Consider the following 21933-nt stretch of genomic DNA (forward strand, 5'->3'; position numbering starts at 1 on the left):
AATGGGCAGAAGACCTAAATAGACATTACTCCAAAGAAGACATACAGGTGGCCAAGAAGCTCATGAAAATCTGCTCAACATCACTAATTATTAGAGAAATGCAAATCAAAACTACAATCAGGTATCACCTCACACCAGTTAGAATGGGCATCATCAGAAAATCTACAAACAACAAATGCTGGAGAGGGTGTGGAGAAAAGGGAACCCTCTTGCACTGTTGGTGGGAATGTAAATTGATACAGCCACTATGGAGAACATATGGAGGTTCCTTAAGAAACTAAAAATAGAATTACCATATGATCTAGCAATCCCACTGCTGGACATATACCCATAGAAAACCATAATTCAAAAAACATATGCACCCCAATGTTCATTGCAGCACTATTTACAATAGCCAGGTCATGGAAGTAACCTAAATGCCCATCGACAGACGAATAGATAAAGAAGATGTGGTACATATATACAATAGAATATTACTCAGCCATAAAAAGGAACAAAATTGGGTCATTTGTAGAGATGTGGATGGATCTAGAGACTGTCATACAGAGTGAAGTAAGTCAGAAAGAGAAAAACAAATATTGTATATTAACGCATATATGTGGAACCTGGAAAAATAGTACAGATGAACCGGTTTGCAGGGCAGAAATAGAGACAAAGATGTAGAGAACAAATGTATGGACACCAAGGGCGGAAAGTGGCAGTGGGGCGTGGTGGTGTGATGAATTGGGAGATTGGGATTGACATATATATACAAATATGTATAAAATGGATAACTAATAAGAACCTGCTGCATAAAAAATTAAAATAAAATTCAAAAATTCAAAAAAAAAAAAAAAAGACATGTACCCCAATGTTCATTGCAGCACCATTTACAATAGCCAGGACATGGAATCTACATAAATGTCCATTGACAGATGAATGGATAAAGAAGATGTGGTACATATATATATAATGGAGTATTACTCAGTCATAAAAAGAAATGAAATTGGGTCATTTGTAGAGATGTAGATGGACCTAGAATCTGTTATACAGAGTGAAGTAAGTCAGAAAAGATAAACAAATGTCGCATATTGATGCATATATGTGGAATCTAGAAAAATGGTACAGATGAACCTATTTGCAGGGTAGGAATAGAAATGCAGACATAGAGTACTGATGTGTGGACACAGGCTGGCAGGGCAGGGTGGGATGAATTGGGAGATTAGATTTTACATAAATATACTATCATGGGTAAAATAGGTAGCTAATGGGAACCTGCTGTATAGCAAAGGGAGCTCAGCCCGGTGCTCTGTGATGGCCTAGTTGGTGGGATGGGAGGGGGAGGTCCAAGAGGGAGGGGATGTGTGTGCATATGGCTGATTCACTTCACTCTGCGGCAGAAACTAACACACAACACTGTAAAGCAATTATGCTCCAATAAAAAAGAAATAAATATAATCATTTGATAACAAAAAAAAGAGTGGATAAAACAAGTAATCTTACATCTTAATGATACAGACCCTTTGTAATACAATTTGTACTAGCTATCCAAATTTAAAATGCATATACCCTGTGACCTAACAATTCCATTTCTAGGAATTTAAAGATATCCTCCTACATATGCTTAAATATATATACATATCCATTGTGGCACTGCTTATTAAAATAACAAAACCCCCAAAGAACATAAATGTCCATTAAATCAATAAAGAACTGATTACATTAACTATATACCCATATAATGAATGCTATGCAGCCATGGATCTATACATCTTAATATGTAAAGAGGTCCAGAAAAAAACTGTTTAAAGCACAAAGACAAGATGCAAAACCACCTCTATATGCTCCCATTTGTGAGAAAAAGGGAGAGTTATACAGATATATACAACACTCATAAATATATGTATATATATGAATATATACATATACACACATAGGCGTATATAAAATCATAATTCTGGAAAGATATACAAAAACATGGCAGCAGTGTTTGCCCCGAGCAAGGAGATCCAGGGTCTGCAATAAGAGGGAGATTATATTTCATTTTAAGACTCTGCATTTGTATATTTTTGTCATCTGTATATATTAGTTTTTCAATTGCATAAACAGTTGCTTAAAAAGGCAAGAATCTAATGGAATAACTTGGAGATATGGGAGCAATAAGACAAGCAAAATTGACTGAGGTAAATCTAAGATGATGAGTTTTGTAGATTAATCTTGAGGGAAGAGATCTTCAACCTACTGTAGAGGTCTCTCCCTGTTAGTCAACCAAGTCACACATTTTAATTCATTTACTTTTTATAAAACTCTATGGTATATGTACTATTATCATCACTATCGCTTTACAGATGACACAGGCAGGTTAAGTGACCAAGATGGCATAGTGGGTGGCCAAATGGAGACGCATACTCAGGTTTCTTGGATGCTAAGCCTGCGCACACTCTTGGGCATCACACACACAACTGCACCTCGACCTTTGCTACCAGGGCTCTGAAACGTCTCAATGGCTTGTATGGCTTTGGCAAACTACAATTTCTATTTTATTTTATTTTTATAAAAGTCAAAGCCTCACCAGATGTGGTTTATACCAAAAAAAGATATTTCTGGCACTGGGTACTATCTGTCTTTGTGAATGTGACTCAAAAAATAAGTGAACGATATAATGTTTCACTTGGTAAAGCGGCTTGCCATTTTCTACATATATATTAACTGACTTTTATGTCACAACAGCCTGGAAGAAGAGTCGTCATCAATTTATAAATGAGAATACTAAGGCTTCATTTAGGGACATGCTTTCCTTGAAGGGGAAGAAACGGGACTGATCCCGGGTCTTTTGAACCTAATTTTAGTGGTCCAAACACACTGCTACATTGAGTGTGAATAACATCTGAAAACTAGCTTAGAGCATGCAGGTGAGGTTTAATTGCAGACTCTTTGCTTGCAGCAGCCTTTTCTTTTAGATTCACAGTTCAAAGTTCCTACTCTGTAATATGACCCCATTCTTCAGCAATGCTTTCTAAATGTTCAAGCTGTTGTGAATTTCAAGTTTTGCAACTTCGGAAGCTGAGTTCCAGTGAATCCTTCAGCAGGTTTTTCTTTTAAAACTTTGTTTTTCTCCATATACTCTTTGTAATCATGGCAATTACTTTAATTGAAAGTTCCAATTACAAAGTTTTTCTAATTACAGATCTATAAACAAAATATAAAAATATCCATTAGGCACATCCAGCTAGGTTTTCTTTTTATTTATCTCCCCTCTCCCTTTGTCAGTGTTCCCCTTGCCTCAGGTTGAGGGCTGGGCTCTTCACTATTATTGTGAGATGTCCTTCCTGCAAAGGCAGCTGAAACAGGCTATCTGTGGAAAAGAAAAAGACAGCTGTGCTTTCTGTGCCCAACGCCATTCATGATGATCAGATATGGCTGTGCCTGGAAGGGTTCAATGAACTTTTTAAAAAATATATACCACATTCAAATAATGTTTTTGCAAAAAAAACCTGGCAACAGGAAATGTCAACATCGTTAATCATATATTAAGTTTCATTAAAATTAAAACTCTGAAATAATTAGCTTCTGCTGCTTCCCAAGTGGTAATTATAGACCATCAGGAAGTATCACACTCTCTTGAATTTCCTCCTTTAAACATTAAATGCTAAAGATAAAACATTATTTAAAAAATAATCTTTTAGATTTTAACTATGGGAATATAAACAATACTTCCTGGGCACTGGGCTAATCAAATCTCTCATAATTCAGGAAATTTGAAATTTACTTCACTCAGTGGTGAAATTAAGATGTTAATTGTAAGGCCAACTGGCCCGAGGCAGGGGAACACAATCAGATTCACGGGTTGCATCAGACCGAAACTCTCCGGACCACCCAGTCCCAGAAACTGACCGGGGACTTTCCGGACCACCCAGTTCCAGGAACTGACCTGGGGACTTTGCACCCGGCCCAGCCTTCCCGCCTTTCGAGGGGCGGGACTAACGGTCCCCCAGGATACCCGAAAAGACCACCAAATAAGGAATACCCTGTGCCCTCCCAGATTCACCACACCCCTTTCCCTTCGTCCCCTATAAAATCTTGCCCAACCCTCGCCCAGGTACGACTTTTCTGGCCCCTTTCTCTCGGACCGGTGAACCTCGCCCGGGAATGCTCCCTAATAAAGCTCACTTGAAGCTTTCCTGTTTCGTGGTGCCGTTTGTTAAGATCCGACCTTACATTAATAAGTGACATTTCAAATGAAAGAGTTCAGAAGCATAAAAATATCTATATTTAAATTTTTGAAGATTTTTCTTTCATTTAAAATTCAGCATTTATCTTCCATTCCCAATTATTATTAAACATTATTTATTCAACGCTAGTTAGAAAACATATGTGTTAGATTATTATATTTTAGGAATCCTTCAGCGGGTTTCTTTTTCTACCCCACTTCCATATCTTTAAGTATATAATCTATAACCTTCAGTTTCTTCTCTCATGATCCCCAGTTACTCTCGCAAAATGAATTACACCATGGGGGGATAATAAATTTATCAAGATGGTACATATTATCTCAATGAACAGTGTATTGTTAAATAATACTAAATAGTATTATAACAGTATTAAAAACAACATTGTTTTTACATGGAAATTATTGCCCATTAAAAAAGAGTAGCTGCTCAGTCCTGATGTGTGAAACACTATAAGACACAAAGAGAGAAAAACAGATTGTGACCCTTGTTCTCAGGGAGTTTTTGATCTTTGATGGGACAACATAAAAATAGAAATGCTGATAGCACCAGCAGAAGGCCAAATCTGCCATTAAAGAGATGAAATGGCCTTGAATTTGTGGAAAGGGGGCAAAGGAGTGAGATGCAGGTGGGGTACCTCAGCCCAGGTCCCTGGGAAAATGCAAATATCCTTACAATGAGTAAAGGCTCAAAACAGAAAGAAAACAGCATATAGTGAGTGCCTAGCTGATATCAAGCAAGGTTCTAAGTGCTCTACATTAACACTGTGTGGGTAGAAAGAGCTAGACTAGTTGGTGCACAAGGAGAGAAGACGACAAGAGAGGAATCATGGCCTGAGCTAGGGATTTTGTAATCACTTGACGAGAGGTAGAGGTGAAATCATAGGAATGACTCTCTGCCAAAGCTGAGAGTAGGAAATGAGAAAGAACAAGATTTGAATATTGCCTGTCTCTGTAAGTGGGCAATGAAAAGGGTACGAGAAATTGAATATATGAATGGACAAAAGCCAGATCATATATAAAAACAGAATTCAGACCCACAAAGTGCAGCAAGCTGACCAAAAAACCAACCTCTTATCTATGATAACTAGCCCAGGAATCCAGCCTGTACAGGTCAGACATATAGAAAGTGAGACTACTATCTCTAGTGACCATCCACAAAGCCAAACAATAACTTCTGCCACCAAAACAACCAGGACTTGATTAATAACTGATAGCTTCCCTAATTTTTGTCCATGCTTCCAACTTAGAATCAACCAGAGAGAGATAAATATGCTCCCTTAGTCCATCACATAGGATGCCTCACTTCTAACAAAGTTAGCTCACCTCCAGCATCCCCAGGCCAACAGCTTCCAATAAGGGCACACCTGAAGCCTTCCTTTTTCCACTGTAAAGCTTTCCCCCTCCTCTGCTTGACTTTGAGCCTCTACCAAATGCAACTGATGGTGACTGACTCCCTTACTATAGTAAGCTCTGAATTTGGTTGGTCTTAATTTATTTCCACAAGATTATTGGCATAGACAGAGATGGTTAGCTTTGGAAAAGGCAAGAGAAATCTCTTCCTCTGAATAAAAATGGGAGGAGGGAAGGATGAGTGAAGACACTTGGGAATTCTGCGTTGGCAAGAAAGCTGAAGGAGTTTTACAGAGGTGGATGCCATTTCTCAATTAAAGTAATCTCTAAACAGATTCAGGAGAAGTAAGGTTAGGGCTGTAAGTGAGTGAAAGGAGTTTAGAACTGGGGAAAGACAAGGGAGAGCCAATAAGAAATGGGTAAAATGCTCAGAGCAATCTACAGACTTAATGCAATCCCTATCAAAATAACCATGGCATTTTTCATAGAACTAGAACAAATAACCCTCAAATTTATATGGAATCAAAAAATTCCCTGAATAGCCAAAGTAATTTTGAGAAAAAAGTACAAAACTGGAGGTGTAAAGCCCCCAGAGTTCAGACTATACTACAAAGCTACAGTAATCAGAACAGTATGGCACTGGAACAAAAACAGGCACATAGATCAATGGAACAGAATAGAGAGCCCAGAAGTAAACCCACACAATTGTGGTCAATTAATCTATGACAAAGGAGGCAAGAATAAACAACGAGGAAAAGACATTCTCTTCAGTGGGTGGTGCTGGGAAAACTGGACAGCTACATGTAAAAGAGTGAAATGAAAACATTTTCTTATACAATATACAAAAATAAACTCAAAATAGATTGGAGACCTAAATGTAAGACCAGATACCATAAAGCTCCTAGAAGAAACCATAAAGCTCCTAGAAGAAAACATAAAGCAGAACACACTTTGACATAAATAGATGCAATATTTTTTTGGATCTGTCTCCTAAAGCAAAGGAAACAAAAGCAAAAATAAACAAATGAGACCTTATTACACTTCAAAGCTTTTGCACAGCAAAGGAAACCACTGACAAAACAAAAAGATTACCTACTGAATGGAAGAAAATATTTGAATGTGATATGAACAATAAGGGGTTAATATCTGAAATATATAAACAGCTAATACAACTCAACATCAAAAAAAAATAACCCAATTAAAAAATGGGCAGAAGTCCTGAACAGATATTTTTCCAAAAGGACATGCAGATGGCCAACAGGCACATAAAAAGATGCTCAACATCACTAGTCACTAGAGAAATGCAAATCAAAACCATGAGACACCTCACACCTGTCAGAACAGTTATCATCAAAAAGAACACAAATAACAAACATTGGCGGGCTTCCCTGGTGGCGCAGTGGTTAAGAATCCTCCTGCCAATGCAGGGGACACGGGTTCGAGCCCTGGGTCCGGGAAGATCCCACATGCCACGGAGCAACTAAGCCTGTGCACCACAACTACTGAGCCTGTGCTCTAGAGCCTGAGAGCCACAACTACTGAAGCCCGTGCGCCTAGAGCCCGTGCTCTGCAACAAGTGAAGCCCCCGCAATGAGAAGCCTGCACACCTCAGCGAAGAGTAGCCCCTGCTCACCACAACTAGAAAAGCCCGCACGCAGCAACAAAGACCCAATGCAGCCAAAAAAAACCCCCCAAAAAACATTGGCGAGGATATGAAGTAAAGGGAACCCTTGTACACTGTTGGTGGGAATGATGTAAATTGATGCGGCCACTATGGAAAACAGTATGGAGGTTTCTCTAAAACAGAACTACCATGTAACCCAGCAATTCCACTCCTGTGTATATATCCAAAGAAAACTAAACCACTAATTCAAAAACATACATGTACCCCAGTGTTCACAGCAGCATTATTCAAAATAGCCAAGATACAGAAGCAACCTAAGTAACCATCAACAGATGAATGGATAAAGAGGATGTGAGATATATATATATATCCCATTATCCCATTATATATATAACTCAGTCATAAAAAAGAATGGGGTTTTGCCATTTGCAACAACGTGGACAGACCTGGAGGGTATTATGCTTAGTGAAATAAGTCAGATGGAGATAGACAAATACTGTATGTTATCATGTGGATGTGGCATCTAAAAATTAAAACTAATGAATATAACAAAACAGAAACAGACTCACAGATATAGAAAACTAGAGGTTACCGGTGGGGAAAGGGAAGTGGGGAGGGGCAAGATAGGGTTAAGGCATTAAGAGGTACAAACTAATATGTATAAAGTATATAAGCTACAAGGATATATTGTACAACACAGGGAATATAGCCAATATTTTATAATAACCTTAAATGGAGTATAATCTATAAAAATATTTAATCGTTATGTTGTATACTCAAAATGAATATAATATTGTAAATCAATTATACTTCAATTAAAAAAATGGGTAAATTGGCTCTTTTTTGTTTAATATAGTGGATTAAACGTAAGTGCTATCTCCTCTCTTTCTAGAGATTCTAGAATATTCTGTAATAAATGGATATTGGCATTAAAAAAGGAAAAAAACACATCAAGAAAGTTATAAAGGAAATAGGTTCACTGTGAGCTAAAACAGAGAAACTAGGAGAGAATGTAAAATAAAAGTTCTAGAGCCAGTTTTTGCTTTTACTCCACATTTCATCATTACTGTTTGTTTAGTACATTAGGAATCTATTTGTAGTACCAGGTGCTCTAGGCTTTTAAATTCTTTCATGTTTCCTTGGGGGTGGGGGTGTAGAAAAACTTTTCTCTTTCTCTTTAGACAGTCAGAAAAGTGCTCAGATGTCAAATATGAAGCCAAAAACCAAGTCTTCTAAATTTGGGAGCAACACTGATTTAGAAACACAGTTGGGCTTGTCAATATAAACCATGGTAGATCAAAGTGAATATAAATAAAGGAAAAAACTTGTAGTTTAAGGAGAGGATAAAAAATGGATGAAAAACTTCCTTATTTTGGAGCAAAGTTAAATGGAACTTAAAAGGGGACTGCAAACACCTGCAATGAACTTATGTCCCTTAATAAAAAGAACAGTCAAAAAAAAATACTCTGTTATGGCCTATATGGGAAAAGAATCTAAAAAGGAGTGGATATATATATATGTATAACAGATTCACTTTGCTGTACACCTGAAACTAGCACAACGTTGTAAATCAACTATACTCCAAAAAAACCTAAAATTTAAAAAAGAACAGTCAACATTTATTGTGCATTTATTATATGACAGATATGAAAGGTACTTGTATTAACATATTTAGTCCTTACAGAAACCTTTCAAGTAGGACATAATAACTGTCTTCATTATATAGCTGAAGAAAATGTGGTATAGTAAAACTGAGAAACTTGCCCAAAATTGCAATTCTCCTAAGTAATACAGCCAAATTCAAACCCAGGAAATTTGGTTCCTACAGTCCATGTTCTTATTCCTATAATATGAAAGGAAGGAAAGGAAAGAGGGTGAAGGAATATTGCTCAGTCACAAAAGCAATTTAAAAAGCTTTTCCTCTAGTGTCATTGTTATCTATCACCAATACCCTTGGGGGACAATCTAATGACACCCTTAGAGCTTGGGTTTTGACATTTAATAGAATCCTCCATGAAAGGAACCATGGCTCATTAGAGAGTAGACAGTACCATGTCCCAGAGCCAGAAAATTCAAAATGGGACTAAACAGCTTCTTGCTGCCAGAATGCAAGGCTGCTCTCAGAGATATCTGGAATAATGTCCAAAAGACATTGCACATGTACAAAAGACAGCTCCTACTAGCCAAGAATAAAAATTGGGGCATTAAAAGGGAAAACAATGATTAAAGTCTATTGGAACAAGTTGTATCTGTTAAGATAGCTCTAAGGTCATGACACTAAATGAGAAAGTACAAAATACTAGGAGGTGATTGTCAGTGCCTAAAGAGGTCTCACAATACTATCTTCTGGAAATGTTGTATATTGATGATACAAATGATATATGTCCTATACTGGAGCTGCAACTGAGTTATTAATAGAAATATAGATATAGCTATGGATATAGTGTATTATTTTAAGTAAGTAAATAATGGATCAGAGGAAGAAATTCAGAAGATGTGAAAAACATAAAATAGAGAAGCCAGCTTTGTAATAGAGAAATTGTAAAATTTAGAAAATATACATAAAGTGTGTGTGTGAAGGGATGCCCTATTACGGCCCTTACTATACTTTCTGTAGCCAAACCTTGGTGGTCTAGGCCACCCCTTATTAGAGAACCACTGTGGTAACTTATACATTAATTACCCAGCCTAAAATATTACACGTGTTACATTTTAAACAGACCCAAGTCCATTCACATTAGGGTGAAAGGAAATTACTGGGTTCAGGAATAGTGGGGATTATATACATAGACCAAGTTGGTCCATCCCCTTCATGCTTCAGACCAAATGGGCACAGGCTAAAATGGATAGGCAGATTTCTGGGCAAGAGTGGGCCCAACCAGGGCAGTAGTCACCCAGACACAGAACTGATTTAGAAGGATGACAGGCAAGTGGGAGGAAGTCCAGGAGCAAGGACTGCTGTAATTATCTGGATAGAATAGGTGGCAAGCGTCCATCAATATGTTTAGAAGTCAATGACAGCCCACCCAAAATTTTATGTTTACTCAGCTTGTTTAATGAGGGTTTACAGAAGTTAGTTACCATGTTATGGGAATTGGGCCTGAGATGGAAGAGAAGCAGGGTGCAAACTCGTTCTGTGTGAATTTATCCAGGAGGTGTGGTAAAGAAAAGTCCTTTTCTAGTAAGTGTCTAATGATCTCTCTAATAAGTGGGCCAGTAACAATCCAAAACAACTGACGTAGGATTTCTCCAGGAGAGGAGAGACAGATGTAGCTGTAAAATGAAAAATGGAGGCCTGTCATCTGAATGGGTGAACGTCCCATGGTAAGCAGGTGTTCTGTGTGGGAGCAGCAGTGAGAGGTAAGCTCCAGCATCTCTACTGGTCCCTGAGGATGTGACACGTGGGCAACTTCACAGTGCATGGTTACCTCTTGCAGGAATGGTGTAAAATAATAATTAGGGGCACTAGTGAATCATAAAATAGCCAAAACACAGGATGTATACAATCTAAACTGGCAGTTGAAGCCATTCTTGACTCTCCAGTGTTGCCCCAGAGGCCAATGAAATATAATTTCTTAGTGAAAACTAGAAATTTTGCCTTTTACTCCTTCAGGTAATCAAGTGACGTGGAGGTTTATATTTATAAAGACTGAATCAGCAATTAAAAACACACTGGGAAATGATGGAAAGTACACATAAATTCAGTACAGAGAGACAGAGAAATTGGTCAAAGTCACTTACTGAGGTCAAAAAATCTTGCTTCTGGGCATAACAACCGAGGTTGGTTGAAACGCACTTTGGAAGATAAGTTTAGAGCAGTTATTTTATTGATTTGTATGGAAAACTATAATCAAGGGTATCATTATTCTACTAATAGAGTATTATCGAAGCTAAGTAATAAAAAGAGGAAGAGAAATAAAATAAGAAGTCAGGAAAAAATAAATCACAAATAGGACATTATTTATAAGGAGATACATTTTTTTAGAAAGACATATAAAAGTTGGGAAAACACTGAGTGGGCAGTATGATTTGGAGTGGGAATCTTTCAGAGGACAGAAAGGTATCTAGGCTAGTTAGTAGAGACAAAATGAATTAAAGTAATATATTTAGAAAAGAGTACACTGGATGAGGAGACCTTGGAAAGAGGCCGTCAAAACAGTGTGAAGCCACGAACAGACTGCAGAATGTCTTGTACTCTTTCAACTTTCAGGAGTGAGGAGAGGTACAAACACAGAAGGAGCTTAATTACAAGGTAGTTAGATCTCAGCAAAGGTTGCACCGAGCAAGCAGCACTTGCTCAGCAAGGAGAACATAAAGAGAAAACTCTGTGAGTGAAGTAAATGGTAATTGGAAGCTGAGCACCATGTGACCTCCTCAGTGCCACCTTGAGGGTAGATAGAGTCTAGAAAGGTTATGACGGGAAAAGGTCATGAGAGGAGGACTGCAACTTTGTACAGAAGGAGTAAGTTGAGACTGGCATGCTAGAGCTTCTGCAGATTGGCAGTTTTGCCTTCTGGTCTATGTCAGCTCCAGCGTACTCAGTGGGTGCATCTCCAAATGACGTCACTTATTTTACTGGGGGCATTCCTGCCTGGAGGAACCTAGGACTGAAGAACATGGAACTCACTCTCTGCAGGCTGCTGGGGGGTTGGAGCAATGGTTGAGGCTGCCCTGTGGGCAAGGATGGGTGGAACTAGGAGTCAACCAGTTTAAGAACTGGCAGCATGGTTGAGACACAAGATCCAAGGAGGCAAGTAAGACTACATCATGCTTCAGGAAGTATCACAGACACACTGGTCATGGTCTAGCAAATGGATAAAGAGAAAATTAAAACAGAAGGGGCTGATAGTATAGGAGGAGGTTTAGGGAAGTGGGAGACTGAATATGCAAATCAGTAATGGCCAGTCCATATATATATTTGTGTGTGTGTGTGTGTATATATATATATATATATATATATATATATATATATATATATATATATATATATATATATAGTAGAACTCTGAGTCACAACCTGCAGCAACATGCCCAGGAAACCAACTTCTTGTCTCTAATAACCAGCCCAGACTGCTATAAGGCAGACTTGTAGGAAGTAGGACTGCTATCTCTAGTAATAATCCAGGAGGCTAAACAATAACTTCTGAAACCAAAATGGCCATAACTTAATAACTGCTAGCCTCCCTAACTTTTGTCCCTACTTCCAATTTAGGACCAACCAGAGAAAGCCAAGTATGTACCCCTAACCCATCATGCAGGATGCCTGCATCTAGTTAGCCCACCTCCAGCTCCCCCAGGCCAACAGCCTCCAGTTAGGCCACACCACTATGAAGCTTGCCCCCTCCTCTGCCTGCCTCTGAGTCTCTGCTAAAGCACAAATGACTGAGGCAAACTGACTCGCCATAGCAAGCTCTGAATAAATAACATCTGTTTTCATGTTTACTTCGCTCATTCTCATATGTTTGTCCTCTTTGTTTACCTCCACAGAACCAAAGACTAACTAAAATCAAGATAAAGAGTAGATTCAGGATAAGTGCCAAAGTGGGAGGAATAGGAAGCTAGCTGTGAATAGAGAAGGGGGATTCTGCACTCTTAGGAACGGACAGGGAGAGGGCTGACATTTATATATTGCTTGTTATGAGCTTCCTGCAGCTTGGTTATGGGTTTATACAACTTACTGAAGCCTCATAAAACCCTGTGAGAGAGATTTTTTTTTAATCCACCACTTTTAAGGGAAATAAAACTAAAATAGTTTTCATAACTTATCAGGAGTGGAGCGGCGTCCAAGGCCAGGTTTCCTCTTTCCACTCTGTCAGGCCACTCCCCCAAACCTCCTCTGACTTACCCACTGCACTTCTGACCACAGAAAATCACTATGTTTGTCTCATGAACTATGGTGTAACTCCTTGTTCAGCCCTTTGTTGTTCTGCAAAAAGGTGATGAATGACATAATTATGTTAATATCTTGCCCAAGTTTACAGAGTCAGTAAGTGGTAGAATATAGATTTGAATCCAGATCTTTCAAATTTCAAAGTCCATGGTCTTTCACTACATTAGGCTACCTGGGAGGTGCAGTAGTTTGCTAGCAGGTGCAAAGGCAAAGTGGACATTAAATTTATTGACCTGAGGTGGTTAAAAACAGTAAGGTTAGGGTACTGGAAGTAAATTTTACAGTTACTAAGGACAGTGGCAAGGGATGGGACTGGTCGCTGGAAGATCTATTAGCCAGGCACAAAAGAAGGAGATAGAGAGTCCTGGTAGAAGGTAACGTTGCCTATGGTGATAAGGAGACAGTGGCTGATGTAAGAAAAGTTCATCAAATTAAAATGAGAATGACTGAGGGAAGATGGTGGGGCAATGGACTGTCCCACTGGAGACTGGGACTGGATTGGGGTGTAAGGAATTGCAGTTGCCCTGCCTCCACCCTGTGCTTTGGATAGAGGAGAAAAAGCAGAAGCTTCTCAGGATGTTAGGAGGAAGCCAGATGCCACCCGGGCAGATATACAAAAGTGCCTATTACAAGGCTGAGAATGTAGGAGAACAGAAATGCAAGACATAGGGGAAGAGACTGTAGAAGAGAGGAAGATCTGGAGGGGCTGCAAGTTCTGGAAAAGACAGTTGCATGTAGGGGTGCAACAAAGTAATCAGGGTAGTGATTCCAACTACTCAGGGGAAAGGAAGCAGGAGCATAGTTGGTAATTGGGACAATATGTTCTAGATGGAGGGAGAAAGAATGTTGGGTCATCAGGATTTAGTTATTGACTGAGATAGAAGAAATAAGCAGACTGATATTCCAGTTGTATGAGTTAAAAAATCAAAATTAGATTAAATTATAGCTTCCCCCAAATGAAAAGAGGCATAATTCGAAGGCCTCCAACTTTTTTGTTGAAAACTACCAATATCTGGCAATGTTTGCTAAAAGGCCCTGGGTATTTTGTCTTCAGGAAGTCATCATAGTTTGACCTTTACAAAATTACTTTCTAGGTTCTGGGGTTTGCCATTTAAAGTACTCAGCAGTCTTCATTACAGGTGACGTGAGAGAGAGGGGCAGAGGCATTCCACTGAGGAAGTATGAGTCACTGGACCCTTGCCCACAGAATGTTTATATTTGTCATGTAACAGGATTAGCACAAGGTATTGATGAAGATGGAGTGATCAGGAGGAAGATGATGATGACCTGCTGTTTTTCTACTGCTTTCCTTATAATCCCAATATAATTTTTCTCCCAAATTCAGTCTGGGAAACAAACATATTTAGGAACACCTATCTAACATGAAGGAAAAAATCTAAAATGTATACTGATTTCTCTCTTGTATCCTTTGTTCTGTATAATACTGTTGCCTGGTAATTAAACTATAATGTATCATGGGTTAAAACCCCCAAAATTTCAATTGTCTTTTCCAGATTCTTTTTTTCTGTCAGACATTGAACCCTCAAGGCAAAATATCCAGGATAAAAACTCACATATACATTAGGAGGTTGTGGTTGATCTTTGAAGCTAGAAAAGAGGGGCACTTTGACTAATGCTTTCCAAAGGGAAAAATAACATTTAAAATTCATTATAAGCTCTAAGTTATAATAACCATTGTAATTTTATGGCCTCACTTCGGCTTTACAGCAACATGTACATAAAAATAAGCCTCTTACTTCTCTGCCCCCTCTTGGTACTTTTCTACATTCTCCTACCAACCTCAAAAAATAAAGTAGGGCTCAGGGAAGAGTTGGATGAGGAGATTTATGTGGATAAAACCATGCTGTGACTGCTGTGCAGGCAGAAGTGACCCTAGGGAAATGTTATTTAATGTACTTGAAGAGAAAAAATATAGAAATATAATGGTAAAGTTGTTGTAATTTCTGGATTAAAAATAAATTTTGTGCTAAATTGGGACAGATTGAGGAGACCTGTGTCTTCTCATAGACATGCTTATTTATTTAATCCCTAATTTTAAGTGGGAATTTTTCCTGAGATGTGTGTTTAACTTCTAATTGAAATAACAACTAGCATGGTGTCCTTTGTCCATTGGGGCCTTCATTTTTGCCAAGCTCATTATGGAACAAATCAAAACCTCATACACAGTGGTGTCCAGGATGCAGATTGTTACAAAATTTCATTTTGTCAACCACTCCTTTGTACAGAATATGCCCAAACTGTAAAGTGAATTAAATCATTACTCATTTTTATTCCCTTGGTCTAAATAAAAGTAAGAGCATCAGTGGACAGTGAGTCATGTCTCAGTTTAACCCAGTGGGAAGTTGGGTGACCATGTGTGTTTATGATATTTTTCTCTCCACTCTCCAGGACCCTCTTTAACTTTCTCACCCACTCCCTAAAAGAGAATTTTTAAATTTTTGTTTGTTACCTCTTACCGACATTTATTTTGACAATTTTTTTCTGAGAGCCCATCCTCATCCTCTCCCATGATGTCCACGGCTGAAAATATCAATGCAACGAGAATGGCAAAGCAGCACACCAGTGCAAAGATGACGATGCACTTCTGCTGGGACTGCAAGAGAGAAAGAAGAAAAAGAAAAGTAAGTAAAGCACCTTTTGCTTAGGAAACTCAAGATGTGGCAGCTTTTCAAAGTTCCAGGCAAAACCCTTTGGGGAATAATTAGTTTTGTCACTGCCAGAGAAGGGCTGCTCTCTGGGTGAAATGCCTAAGACCTTTATGCTTATTCCTCAACATAGCTTTCAAATCCCTGCCAAATATGTTAGAATCTATTAAATAATTTAGATGCTGCATCAAGATTTCCAAACGAATTTGCTCTTCTTTCTAATCAAAAGTAGTCCAGAACAGATCACTACAAGACCCATTATTGCAAATTAAACATGAAACACAGGGTGGCTCAATAATTATTCTCTGTCCCCTGTTATTACCACCATTTTCCAAACTCTATGCAAACTGCATTCAAACTCTGTATCTTCTTGCTTTTCCCATCTCATCTTGCTCTAAGATATTTATGGCATGATGACTTCAGGAAAGATGCCCTTGTGGTCAGTATGAATTCTGTACTTTGATCAGAAAATTAAATCTATCAGATCCCAGCATCATGGGTCATTAGGCAACATCATTCATTTCAAAACACTGAATAAAATCTTAACCAACATTCACACTCTTGATATGGTTTTCACTTAGAAACACAAGCTCAAGTTCCAGGTGGTCAAAGAAAATCACATCCTTATCTTTAGGCCCAAGTGTTGGAATTCAAGACATCCCTATCTCCAGGGGTTCACGGTCAAAGGTGGCGTAAGATAAGGCCATGTTAACTAGGCAAAGCCATGACCACTGGGACAAATAATTTTGCCTGTTTTCAATTTATTAGGTAAATCTGGATGGGGAGGAGAGGAGAAAGAAGAATTTTTAAGTCTTTGTGCAGCTTCTAGGAACTATTTTCAGAAGGGGTAAGGGTGACCTTTGACCAGGCAGCCAGAAGCACTTTCTTAGTGATAGGATACATACATACACAGACATGCATGCACATGTGCGCGCGCGCGCGCGCACACACACACACACACACACACACACACACACACACACACACATTTCAGAGCTTTGTTAAAACCAGCTGGCTTTGTCTCCTCCTACCACCCTCTTGCCCTTCATCCCTGTAGCCACATAGTCTCCAAAGAATCAAGGAACCTCCTAAAGTCCAGTTTGTCCAGGGGCAGCCTCAGGTTACAGATTACAGAGAAAGACGTAGTCAGGAAATAATGTCTGTGATCAGGCACTACAGATCAAATGGTTGTTTCCTTTTAGTGTTTTCTCATCCTCCCTCAGGTCTTCTCTCATAGTAGAACCTATTCCAAGTCCACTCCTGCCTGTCATTATGCTCTTCTCCGACTGGCACACTCAGAGAGGAAGTGGGGGAAAGTCCAAGGAAGATACACCATTGTTCTTTAACCCTAGGCTCTGGGTTTCTCTAAGGCATGGATTGTTTTATTCTTTCCATCCACACGCAACTAGCAAAGAGCCTAACAAACAGAAGGTGCTCAAGAGATAGTTATTGTATAAACAAATACAGAGTGAATGAATGAAATTTAAATCACAATGAATATTTCTCAGGATGGAGAGCAACTAGAGGTATTTCTCTCAGTGACCTTCCTGAAAATGGGTTTATTTCCACATTTTGGTGACTGTAAATCTTATAGCTCATTCTTTTTCACTCTTTGTGGGAGCTAGAGGCAATTCATGGGCCATGCTTACCAACTCTGTAAAACTCTGCAGAATAGGTTTACTTGGCATTCATCCCCAATTCTTCACTAATTTTATCTAATTTTATCTTTAAGAAGCAGCACAGTAAACTAGCTGAAGGCTCAGACTTTGGAAAAAGATTGCCTGGACTCTGCCACTTACTGGTTGTATGCATTTGGGCAAGTTATTTGGTCTTTATGCTTTAGATTCCTCGTCTGTAAAATGGGCATCATAATAATAATAACAACTACCTTTATGGGGCTGTTACTAAAAATGAAATTAAATGAGATACTTTATGTAAAGTACTTAGAACAGTACCTGAAAAATAGCACTAAATGAGTGTTTGCTGTTGTTAGTATATTGTTGTATATGCACCTCTGTAAGCTGCCTCAAATATTTTGGGGTAACAAGGTAAAAATATGAATAAACAAAAAACATACAACAAAAAATGCAATTATGTGTAAGAGAGAGGCTGAGAGACAGAGAACGAGAGGAAGAAATAAGACAAAAAGAGAGAAAAGAAATGTGAGATGGACGTTTTCTAGGATAAAATTCAGAAATTGTTCTGTATCAGTCTCAGAATCCAAAACTCTAAAGCAGCATTTCTCAAACTTAAGCATGCATCTAAATCACCTGGTCTGGGGTGGGGTCCAAAAGTGTGCATTTATAACAAGTTCCCAGGATATGTTGATGCTCCTGGTCCAGGTGCCACACTTGGACGTATCAAAGTGTCATCTCTACTAAACGCTACTTAATACATGTTCATCCTTCAAATTCACCTGCCTGTAGTAGTTTATTTTCAAACATTAAAGGGATCATGATAAATACACTCTATTAATCTAAATGTAAATCTTGTGATTTATTTTCTTTGTAGGGGCTTAAACAATTATTTAAACAAAAAATTTTTAAATTTTGGAATAAACTGTCTTCTGCCCTTTACTTTTTATTTATTTAATGATACTTATTACTTGTACGATCAGAAAATGTCTGCTATTAACTGTTTTGAGAAAGTATATAGTATGAAAAAGAAAATAAGTCACCCAGATTCCCACTCAGACATAATTGTCATTAACATTTTCTTCTGGTTCTTTCCTATACTACATCTACCTATATAACAATCTGATAATATTTATAGCATGCTATATATAGCTTTACATTCTACTTTTTGCACATAATCATGTTTTAATATATTAAATATTCTTTTAAAGCATAGTTTTAAATTGTTGTATAGTATTTCATTGCATGAAAAATCACTGTCTCCCTTACTCACAAAACTTTCCTTCAAAGCCACTCATTTTACAACAGGAAAAAAAAAGATTAAACATTTTCCCCATTTTATCCATTTCTCTATATAAATTATAAATAGAAACAAACAAAAAGCTTTTAGAGAGATTTGAAATAATGTGATGATATTCACATTAATCCAGTCCAGAAAAGCCTCTAACCTAGGACAATATAATTAAATATTTTCTCAGAAAGAATCCTAGAGAGAGCAGCATGAATATCCCATGTCAGATACATAGTGGGTACTCAATGAATGAATCCTACTGAAGTTAATACTAAATGCTTCCTCTATAACAACATTGATTCCTTTCCCTCTATTCTGATTTTTATGATAAAACAGTAAATAAGAATTGTAGTTAATATGTGTGCTATTGAAGTACTTTGATGTAATAACCCTCACAAATTTCTATTCACTTCTATTGATTCAATTCTATATTATCAACTTTTATTAAAATGAACAATTGAACTATTTTCATTTTATTTTCATTTATTATTTTCATTTTAGTTTGTCAAATAAGAGAAATTCAGACTCTGATATTCATTTTCAAACGTCTCCTTGAAACAATGTACTATAACAATAAGAGATCATACCACTAATTTCTTTAGTCTCATTTATTTTCCAACTCATCAAAAGTGAAAGATTCTGTTCAAATGACAGCATAGGAGTCTTGTAAATGAGACCAAACTCCAGGTTACTAAGAGATTTATTCATTTTAAAATCCTTAACAGATCATTTCAGATCATTCAGGAATTGATTTGAAACACACTTTTTTGTTTGTATTGAATTGAATCAAGGGAAGCAAAGTTTTAAAGAGAACCCATAAACATGATTACAACCTAAACTTCACTGATGACTCAACCTATTAAAAGAAAACAATATTTGAAATGCTATTATTAGTGACAATCAGTTCTTTTCACTGTACTTTACACTGAAGCTATTTTGAAAAGACTTATTTGTTTGGTTAAGAAATAAATCTAATTATGCTAACTTTGAAAATATTTGAATACCATATCCTTATCAAATACATTTTATCTCAATGCAGAAAAGAGGTGTATAACCTCTAAATGAGAAAAGAATATTAAATTTTAAAATTAGAAGTATTATGTTTCCAACTTGGGGCTTATATACCATTTGACAAGCTCTTAAAATGAATTTTTACCTAGGCAAAATGTAAATAAGCAAAAATTAACCATAAATTAAAATCATTCATATTATTTTTCATTCATTTACCATGACTAGTTTTTTTTGAACAAGATCATGGCAAAGTTTTAAAAATAACCACTTTTATGTATGTAGATTTTAATGCCCACAAAGCTGGAAGTTCCGGTACAATTATTTTCCATGTGAAAGATGTGCAAACTAAGTCAAAGATGTTTAGTTACCGAGCTGTCCAAGGTGACCCAACCAGTTGGTTGGAGACAGTCCAGGGATTTAATTTAGGTCTCAAAACCTCAAGTCTCTAGATCTGTTTTCTAGATCCAAATTTTTCTTTTTTTTTCTTTTCTTGACTTCATTTTCTACTTAGCTATGGTTATTTTATTATTACTGTTAGTTTTTGGTTCACAAATTCTCATGGTGGTCCATTAGTGTAGAAATGAAGATTGGACATTTGACTCTAAGCTGTGGACACAAGGCATTCCTGAGTCTGTAGGACTTTCCTATGATTCTAGATGTGTTCCTATCCTGAGTGCCTAGATATGTGCCCAGAAAACAGGATACTCAGAAGATCCAAAGTAATCTTAGCTAATGACTTATCAACTCCTAAGTAATGGCCATACTTTGGAACAGTATCAGAAACTCTAAACTCTAAGTACTTAAGGGCTTTGCTTTGAAAATCACTTTAGAAGAATTATCACTTAACTCTCCACATATATTTTGTTGCTCCTTAGGGTTCTAGCTTAGGATTTTCTCTTTTCCCTCTGTAACCCCTTCCTGAGGTATTTTACTTCCAGGTCTGCACTGGCTATATATACCAATAACTTCCCAAAGTATATCACCAGCTCAGAGTGCCCAACTGAGTATCAGAACATACTGAATGAGCTTCCACACCATGGCACAAAAAGGGGAACACTGGAAACACTCAATCTCTCTAAGTTGAGGAGACAAAGTTGGGATTTTAGAAAGGCCAAATCAGCTAGAGTCCACAGGACAGAGTACTAACGAGAGGAGATCTTCACAGGAGTTGTGGAAATCTTCAGGGTCTCCTTGTGTATAAGGAAACTACCTGAGGACTAGAAAAGAATCACTTGAAAGGAGCAGGTGGAACAATCGCTAACCCAGCATGGGTCCAGGAAGACTTGGTGTTCCCAAAAAAAAGAGTGGAAAAATCTCAAGTGCACATGAAACATTCTCCAGGATAGATCATATGTTACACCAAAAAACAAGTCCTAATAAATTTAAGAAGATGGAAATCATATCACACATCTTTTCTGAGCATGATGGTATGAAATTAAAAATCACTAACAAGAAAAATGGAAAATTCAAAAATATCTGGAGATTAAAAAACACACTAGTGAATGGAAAAACAATGGGTCAATGGAGAAACCAAAAGAGAAATTTAAAAATACCTTGAGATAAATGAAAATGGAAATACAACATACCAAAGATTATGGAATGCAGCAAAAGCACTTGTAAGAGGGAAGTTCATGGCAATAAATACTTAACTCAAGAAACAAAAATACACAACCTAACTTTACACCTTGAGAAACTAGAAAAAGAACAAATGAACTTAAAGTTAGTAGAAGGAAAGAAATAACAAAGGTCAAAGCAGAAATATTGATAAATGAAATAGAGATTAAAAGGATAATAGAAAAGATCAATGAAAATAAGAGTTGGTTCTTTGAAAAGATAAACAAAATTGAGAAACCTTTAGCTATACTCACTGAGGAAAAAAAAGAGAGAAAGTTCAAATAAATAAAATCAGAAATGAAAGAGGAGACATTACAACTAGCACCATAGAAAAACAAAGGATCGTAAGACTAACATGAACAATTATACACCAACAAATTGGACAAACTAGAAGCAATGGAAACTTGTAACACTGAATCATGAAAAACAGAAAATGTGAATAGACTAATTACTTAGTAAGGCGATTGATTACTAATCAAAAACCGCCCAACAAACAAAAGTCCAGGACCAGAAAGCTTCACTGGTAAATCATGCCAAATATTCAAAGAAGAATATGAATCCTTCTCAAACCAAAAAACAGAAGAGGAAGGAATACTTCCAAACTCATTTTACAAGGCCAGCATTACTCTAATACGAGAACCAG

The 21933-nt window shown here is 37.4% G+C and overlaps 1 protein-coding gene across 1 annotated transcript in view; it reads right to left on the reverse strand.

Annotated features, from left to right (window-relative positions):
• Positions 1-21933, reverse strand: part of PLD5 (phospholipase D family member 5) — a 489683-nt gene that overhangs the window by 258977 nt on the left and 208773 nt on the right. Inside the window, exon 2 of the mRNA XM_004283493.4 lies at positions 15552-15688. Coding sequence (XP_004283541.3) covers positions 15552-15688 — 137 coding nt within the window. The remainder of the gene's footprint in view (positions 1-15551; positions 15689-21933) is intronic.

Source organism: Orcinus orca, chromosome 1 (assembly GCF_937001465.1).
Source record: "Orcinus orca chromosome 1, mOrcOrc1.1, whole genome shotgun sequence".
NCBI classification, from domain to species: domain Eukaryota; kingdom Metazoa; phylum Chordata; class Mammalia; order Artiodactyla; family Delphinidae; genus Orcinus; species Orcinus orca.